Below are 8,689 nucleotides of genomic sequence, written 5' to 3'. Positions count from 1 at the left end.
TCTACTTTTCGATTCAGTTTTAATTCGATTTTACCTATTATCCGGTTCGGTGTCGGTTTGAATTATTTTGATCATTTCGGTATTCGATTTTTTTGATTCGGTTCGGTTCGGTTTTGTACCGATGCACACCCCTAGACGTGAGATTTGAGAAATGAGAGGTTAGATGATAATGTAATGAGAATTCAAGTCATTTTTCTATGTAATGGGGATTACAAGGTTTCTTCAATAAAATTTAATTCAAGGTTTTCTCATTCCATTACAATGAAATTGTAATATACAACCAAACATGGTAATGAGCCTTCAATGTAATGGTCATTCCATTACGTCTTACCAAACCGCACTTGAAAGAAGAAAGGAAGAAGAATGTTGAGAACATATATTTTTCATTGTCATTCTCTTTGATCTTCTTCTCTACATCTATGTACATGGTTCTTCTTCGTTAGGTTGAGATTAACAAAGTATTCACATTTAGACAAATAAGATTGAAGAGTTCGATGTAATTAGGCCATTTTATGCCTAGTCTTTGGAATAATGGGTTATATACCACCCTTAATTCCATGTCAATCTCAGCCACACATCATGATTTTGATGAGTGGCTGAGATTGATTCTAGCCATTTATTAGCTTTTTTTTTCGGTAATAAATAGGGCAAGCAAAGGTCAAGGAACTTAGGCAAAAGGCATCCTTTGTTGTTACATTTTACCCTTAATCTATTCTAATCAGTAGAATCACATCCAAATAGATGGAAAGTTAACTAAAGTGGATTTTATTACCATATAAACAATATATTGTGGTATTAGTAAAAAATTTCAAAACATCATTGAGTGTAAAGGGATATTTTACATCCAGTTGAGTTTTCGTCTTCTCCATGCAACCGCTTCTTTATCGGCTTCTGCGATTCTTTCTTTTCCGGCGGCGGCGGCGGCGACAAATAATGCTAATAATCAGCCAAGGATGCAATGGAGATAAAAGCAGCTTCTCCAGTGGTAACTAGCACGTCCGTGGGTGAAAGAGGCGAAGAAATCAACGATTGCACCTAGTGCGAGTTCTAGCGGCGGAGGAAAAGCTCAGATGCAGCGGCGCTCCTTCCACCTCCGATGATGGCCACAAATCCTCCAAAGGCATCAAAGTCCACTCTTCCAGCGAAGACTCAACCTGAGATTTTCGGCCTAACACATATTACTGAAACCAGTTTGGCTATGGTTAATAAACTCAAGATTGACATCATAACTGATGAATGGTGATTCTGGCTCATTAAGTAAAACTTAATTTCTTTTTATTATTTATGAAGTTTCTGCAGTAAGTTATAAAAAGACCACACAAAAGGTAAAGGGAAAGAGAGGATAAGGTGGACGTAGAGCAAGAAGCATAAATTATAATGTCTAAGTTTCTTGTTATATAGCCGTAGAAATCAGTATCTACCATGCATTCCCTTCACTTTTCTTGTCCTATCATTATTACAGCTCTTATAACACCAAGCAAAAGAAGGAATAGCAAAATCCGATAAAAAGCGGTTGCGCGGAGAAGATGAAGACTCAACCAGGAGTGGGATGTAAAATATCCCTTTACACTCAATGATGTTGTGGAATTTTTACTAATGACACAACAGATTGTTTATGTGGTAGTAAAATTCACTTCAGTTAAGTTTCTATCCATTTGGGTGTGATTTTATGAATTAGGATAAGTGAAGGGTCAAATGTGATCAAATAATAGGTCAGCGGCCAGACACACAAATTTTGGATAGGTCATAAGCCAAATGATGTCTTTTGTCTTTTTTTTTTCTTTTTTTTTTCGAAAAAATTACATAGAAATTCATCTTTTAAAAACTATTTACAATTATGGCAAGTCATAATTTTGGATTATTTCGAACTAGTAAAATTAGTACTTTTAATATATTTTAAAGATTAGAATTTATAAATTAAAAGTTTAAAATATATTTTTTAAGGTTTATGATTTATAAATTAGAGTCTACATATTTTAATTATAATATAGAATTATAATATATAAAAAATAATAACATATTAAGAATTAAATTTAGTGATATAACTTAATTGTAATTTTGTATTTAATTATATATTCGTGTATTTGAGCTTTTTATGATAAAAATGAATCAAATGACTAGATACTCATGGTAAGATGAAAAGCCCAATAGTTAAGGGCCGACAAGATTTATAAAAAAAAATATATATATATATATTTTTTCAATTCTTTTTATATTTTACATTTTTATTTTAAAATAAATTATATTATTTTATCTTATAAAAAAATATATTATTTTATAGCAGAAATGTTAAATATCACTAAAATATTTTTGTAATTAATTCCTTTAAATAATAAAATGTGAGTTTCTTTTAAAATATTGAAAAAAAAGAACAGCATTTTTCGTAAATTTCCCTAAGAAAGATTCCAATTCAATGTACGGAGGGTTAAATCGAAGCCCATATCAAGGGGTCGAACTTAAATGAGATGAATGGCGTTAAGCAATAGCCAGCCTTCTTATTTGTGGTCCGTAGTTATGCTTCGAATCAATCCTTTGAAACTCTTCCCCTCCACAAAAAATACCTGTAATAACTGCCACTACTAAATTCAAGAAAAGAGACAGAGGTGCTCTAAATTTGAAGCTGGTTTCAGTGAAATTACTACACCGTTATCTTCTACTGCATATTCTTTCTGTACTGTGATGGCCGCCGTTTCATCAGGCGGACTTGGATTAGCCTCAATCAAACTCCATACTCACAAACTGAAACCCCCCTCTTCTCCATTTCTTGGAAACAAACTTAACCCTAAACCCTTTTCCAGAATTAACTTCTCTAACCCAACAACACTTTCGGTAGTTGCATCAGGTGGGGAATTGGTCGATGTAGTTCACAATTTCTTTTTGGGTGTAGGTGTTGGCTTACCATGCACTGTCATGGCCTGTGGGGATATGATCTACAGAAGCACTCTGCCCAAGTCTGATGGCCTAACAATTACACCTCCTGGTGTGGCTTTGGCTCTCGCTGCTCTCTCTTACCTTTGGGCTACTCCTGGTGTTGCTCCTGGTTTCTTTGACATGTTTTTTCTGGCTTTTGTGGAGAGGGGTTTTAGGCCCACTTTTAGAAAGGTAATTCAATCATTTCTGCTTCTTGCTCTTTATCTTGTATGTGATGATAACTACTGTACTTGGTTTTGTTTTTGGTTACAGGATGATATTGTTTTGGGGAAGAAATTGGGTGAGGGAGCCTTTGGATCTGTTTATAGAGTTTCATCGACTAAGAAACCTTCTTCCAAGGTATCAAAATTACCCAATTACAGTATCAATTCCATTCGCTTATTTATGTTTCTGCTCATACTTTATCTTCCATTACTTTATCCTTTGGAAATTTTTGGGCCAGCGAGTTGCACTTGCTTGAATTGCTTATAATTATTCGGTAGAGCATGAAGTTAATTATTTCATAGTTTTAGATTTGGGATTATGTTGAGTGAGGCTATTGACTAAGATGCTATCCACGGAAGTTTTTATACAGCATAATTGAAATGGTGGCATATGGAAAAATCACAATTGTCCGCTTTGGATGAGAAGTTGTTGTAATAACAATCCCGTTAGCTGACTAGAGATTCAAATTCAGTGATATTTATACCAGTTTAATGCGTTGCAGCCTCAATGAGCTGCGGCAGATGGTAAAAAAAAAATCCTTGTTTTCCGTTGTTCTTTTTTGAGGATTTTTGTGATAAGTAGTTTTGTTTGTGGAATTTTATATCAACTTTTACAACAATGTTTGAGGTGCTAGTTTTCTGATTTGAGATTTGTTCATGTTTATCTTACCCAGAGGGAGGGTGACTTGGTCTTGAAAAAGGCTACTGAATATGGAGCTGTGGAAATTTGGATGAATGAGCGTGTTCGAAGAGCTTGTGCAAGCAGCTGTGCAGATTTTATGTATGGATTTCTTGAGGTGTTGATCTATTATGATTACTTCTACAATATTAATTGAGGGTATAATTAGCCTATGAGGTTAAGAAAGTTTACTCTGATAGCTTAACTGTTTCACAATTTAAATGTTAGTTGATGGCTTTAATTGTTATCATAAAACTTATTTCAGAGTTCTTCCAAGAAAGAAGGTGAATATTGGCTTATATGGCGTTTCGAAGGAGAGGCCACGCTTTATGATTTGATGAAGAGTAAAGAGTTCCCTTACAATGTTGGTGCATTCTCCCATCGCTTTTCTTAATTTTGAATCATTAATTGCTATACTAGCTTTCTATGCATTGGAACACCTAACTAAGATTTCTCTAAGCCTAAACCACGATAAATTTGAGAATCTAATAATTGTTATTCAAATTTTATCTTCCGGACGGACATCTTTGCTATTTCCTATATTTGATCAGCAAGAATATAATATTTGAGCAAACTTGTTTAATATTGATATATTTCAATTTTACAAGACTTTTTTTTTTGTTCTGCAATATGCTTGCTGGCCAAATCCTTGTTCAGTTTCCACGTTTTTATACCATCATAGTGACGGTTGCATAAATGTGAGGTAGAGTCAATGATCCTCGAGAAATTTCAACAGCAAGGATATAAATGGGAACTGTTTGATGTTGATATCTTTCTGGATATATATATATATATATATATATATATAAAATTGATTCTATTTCCATGCTTGCTTGCCAAATTCTTGTTCAGTTCTGTTTCCTATACCAATCTTAGTGACGGTCACATAAATGTCAGGTAGAGTCAATGATCCTGGAAAAGGTTCAGGACTTGCCTAAGGGTTTGGAAAGAGAAAACAGAATCATCCAAACTATTATGAGGCAGCTTTTATTTGCATTGGATGGTCTTCACTCAACGGGAATAGTACATAGGGATATTAAGCCTCAGAATGTTATTTTTTCTGAAGGTAATGATCTCAAGTAATTTAGTAAACCTAAAGGTGTTAACTTTGAGTCAATCTCTAAACAATTGATCAATTCGTGCATGTAAAACTGGACAGGGTCTCGTACATTCAAGATTATTGACCTTGGAGCTGCAGCAGATCTGCGAGTTGGAATAAACTATATTCCAAATGAATTTCTTTTGGACCCAAGGTATTTCATTTTCCATCATGCATCTCTAGCAAGTAGTAATTTGGCGACTTCAGATTGAATAAGATTGGTATCCATTATATTTCCATTCATGCCATGATCTCGGTAATGTCCATCTTTAGTAGTCGTTTGAAGTAAATAAGATGAAATTGCTGTCTGCCAATTGTTACACATGGTCTAATCAATCGTGGTTTGTTATGCTGATGCCGATTGAAACATTGATCCAGTCATTACCTCCTACCATCTTCAGTTCCCTTTCTCCTTTATTGCATATATGATATTGATGCTCTGTACTTTATATTATAACAGATGGGGAAGTGTCCAAGTCCTAAATGCTCGAGTGTATTAGCTAGGTTTTCACTTTCTTGATATATAATTAAAGTATTCGAGAGAAGATAAATAAAATGCAGATTTTGAAACCTATGAATACGTATTAGAAATATATTTGCACTCTGTAATTAGTGCTAGGAGATAAATTTGTCAGTTTATCCATGTTGAAACTCAATCTTCGAATAATAAATGATCAGTTTCCCTCACTTCCATCAATCAATCCCTTAGAATTAATCGCACGTGTGGGGTAATGACCTCACAAATATCCTTCTATTGTGTTTATAGAGCTCATTTAAGTAATTAAGACCTTAGTATACTCTAGAGATAATTCGGAAATTCAACTGAGTTAAGGTATTTAGGAGATAATGCAAGAAAAATGTTGATTATATTTTTGTTACTTAATCTTGTATGTTTGAGGGCGAGCCTTGGCGCAACGGTAAACGTTGTTGTCGTGTGACTAAGAGGTCACGGGGTTCGAGTCTTAGGAGTGGCCTCTTGCCAAATAAATTGGCAGGGGAAAGCTTGCCCCCAGTACACCCTTGTGGTGGGACCCCTCCCCGGACCCTCGCTCAGCAGGGACGCGTAGTGCACCGGGCCGCCCTTTAATCTTGTATGTTTGATTTTAATAGACAAAACAACCCTTGTGCTTTCGTGTATTTGCAAGTGAAGGAATGTGACATTTTTCGTTGCAAAAGAGACCATGTGCTTTACACTATTAGCAAAATAAGGAATTTGACTAAGACCTTTTAATTTTGTTGACATGGCGATTGACACGTCATCAAACTAACATGACATTTGTAAAAGTCAACATTTCAATGTGCCACATTAGCAAAGTCAACAAGTCAACTTTCCACATCAAATGCCACATTAGCAAAGAACAACATTGTTGGTCGAATTTTGTATTTTGCTAACAATGTAAAACATTGGGTTTCTTTTGTAACAAAAAATAACAAATTCCTGTACTTGTAAATGCATGAAAGTACACACCAATGCAAAAGTTTATTTACTACATTCATTTCCTTTAATATGAGGATTTTTTTTTTCAAAGAAAAGAAAAAATTCTTCCTCCCTAATTATATGATCACTTTGGATCGCCTCATTCAAGGTATGCTGCACCGGAGCAATACATCATGAGCACACAAACTCCATCTGCACCACCCCCTCCAGTGGCAACTGTACTTTCCCCAGTGCTATGGCAGGTGCTAATAGTCTCCTTGTTTGTCGTCATGAATTCAGCATAATTGTTGGTGACACTAATTTTCTTCTTTTTGGTTCTTGTGGTATTTCTGCTAAACAGATGAACTTGCCTGATAGATTTGACATTTACAGTACTGGGCTAATGTTCCTACAAATGGTTAGTAAATGAAATGACTCATTTAATTTTGTTGCAGATTCCATGATTGCTGACTTTAGTCAATTACATATAAACATTTCAAGAATAATGTAAGTTCTGCTATATTATCTGAATCCTTATGTCAGCAATGGGGAGCATGTTTTACATGTAAATAATCTTCTTGTCCTCATTACTGACAATTCAGGAAACAGTACAACTAATCAATTTATCTGTGATAATAAAAATTCAAAATTCTGCATTCACGTTATAATTTGGCTATAATTAATATTGAATTGATTTTTATATTTCAAGGCTAGGTTATTAACAAAATGTTATAATTCTGCTAAGTTTGAAGCTTACTTTAAGAACTCAAATTCTCTGCAGGTGGAACAGTTATTTTAAAAATACATTTTCATTTTTAAGTGATTGAAACTGTTAAAAGAAAAAAAAAAAAGCCCAACATGTTTGTTTGTGAATATGTGAGACAGTTTATACACATAGCTCTTAGAATTACAGAATGCTAGTGGTTTTGTTGATCATTAATTCTGAAACATTTAAGCCAGTTTCATCTATTAGATTAACCATGTTGGCTTTATAACTCGTAACAGTTTTCTTGTTACAGGCATTTCCAGGACTACGCAGTGACAGTAACCTCATACAGTTCAACCGCCAATTAAAAAGATGTGACTATGACTTGGTTGCCTGGAGGAAAAGTGTAGAGCCACGTGCTGGTCCTGACCTTCGAAAGGGCTTTGAGCTGTTGGATTTAGATGGAGGGATAGGATGGGAGCTTATAACATCAATGGTTCGATACAAAGCACGACAAAGAATAAGTGCAAAAACAGCTTTAGCTCATCCCTACTTCGACAGGGAAGGCCTATTAGCTCTGTCTTTCATGCAGAACCTGAGGCTGCAACTTTTTCGGGTGACGCAGCAAGATTATAGTGAAGCTGCCAACTGGATTGTTCAGTTAATGGCAAAATCTGGATCAGAGAAGGAAGGCGGCTTCACTGAAGCTCAGCTTCTGGAACTTCGAGTCTGTTCCTGAACTGTACTGATATTTTCTATTGGTGCATTTGATGATAAACTAATTGGTCATTTCCGATCTTTATATTGATTACAGGAAAGGGAGGAGCCTAGAAAGAAGGTAGGTGATCAAAGGAATGCTCTTGCTTCAGCACTTCGTCTGCAAAGGAAGTTAATAAAAACATTGAGTGAGAGCATGGACGAGCTAAGCAGACGTAGTAAGAGTGTATGGTGGAGTAGGTGGATCCCAAGAGAGGACTGAGAAGAAGTGTATGTATATAATATATTGTTTAGTCCTTTCTTTTCTTCCTCCATTTTAAATATAATTGCCAATCTTGGTTGTATAAAAATGATGGTTTAAGATGGAAGAGATTAGCTGGTAACTATGTAGAAACATACCTGGAATCTTTGGACTGCACGTGTAATCATAAATATAATTCTATAGAAATATGAATCAAAGGGATTTGAGTTGGAACTTTCGATAAGATATATATTTGTATTCAACTTTCCTTGATGAACCTCTTGGAAGCAACCGAACCCGAACCGACCAACTGTAACACATAGAGTTCATGAATGGTAGTTTAAGGACGTGAGTCACAGGTAGCTACTAGCTGCAATACAAGAGTAAAGAATTGAAGGTAGAATACAAGTTTTATTGTGGATGTATGCATACAATGTGGGACAACTAATGATGTTGGCTTTTCTAGAGCTCTTTTGTTAAAATGAAAGCCCCAATAAACAGGAATGCCTGCCTATATTAATTAGTTTTTTACAGCATAAACATATATAAATTAAGGTCACTTCTCTTTCCAAAATCTTTACCCTGTCTAGTAAAAGGCAGCCTTGAGAATGAGAGTCCACTAAACTCAAGAGACCAAAACTATACAAGTTGCATGTTTTGCCTGCCATTGCCAACCACTTGCATGGATCATTCATT

The 8,689-nt window shown here is 35.1% G+C and overlaps 1 protein-coding gene across 1 annotated transcript; it reads left to right on the top strand.

Annotated features, from left to right (window-relative positions):
- The first annotated feature begins 2,466 nt into the window (after nucleotides 1–2,466).
- Nucleotides 2,467–8,227, top strand: LOC136234720 (serine/threonine-protein kinase STN7, chloroplastic). Its single transcript, XM_066024199.1, has 10 exons — nucleotides 2,467–3,102; nucleotides 3,184–3,270; nucleotides 3,809–3,931; nucleotides 4,079–4,177; nucleotides 4,711–4,879; nucleotides 4,973–5,066; nucleotides 6,499–6,592; nucleotides 6,691–6,747; nucleotides 7,349–7,762; nucleotides 7,850–8,227. Exons 1-10 carry the CDS (start codon nucleotides 2,680–2,682, stop codon nucleotides 8,012–8,014), a joined length of 1,725 nt encoding a protein of 574 aa, XP_065880271.1. The 5' UTR covers nucleotides 2,467–2,679; the 3' UTR covers nucleotides 8,015–8,227.
- Nucleotides 8,228–8,689: the final 462 nt, after the last annotated feature.

This window comes from Euphorbia lathyris, chromosome 1 (genome assembly GCF_963576675.1).
Source record: "Euphorbia lathyris chromosome 1, ddEupLath1.1, whole genome shotgun sequence".
Lineage (NCBI taxonomy): Eukaryota > Viridiplantae > Streptophyta > Magnoliopsida > Malpighiales > Euphorbiaceae > Euphorbia > Euphorbia lathyris.
Note: the sequence above shows the minus strand (reverse complement) of the source record. Positions and strands in the feature narration are given on the sequence as shown.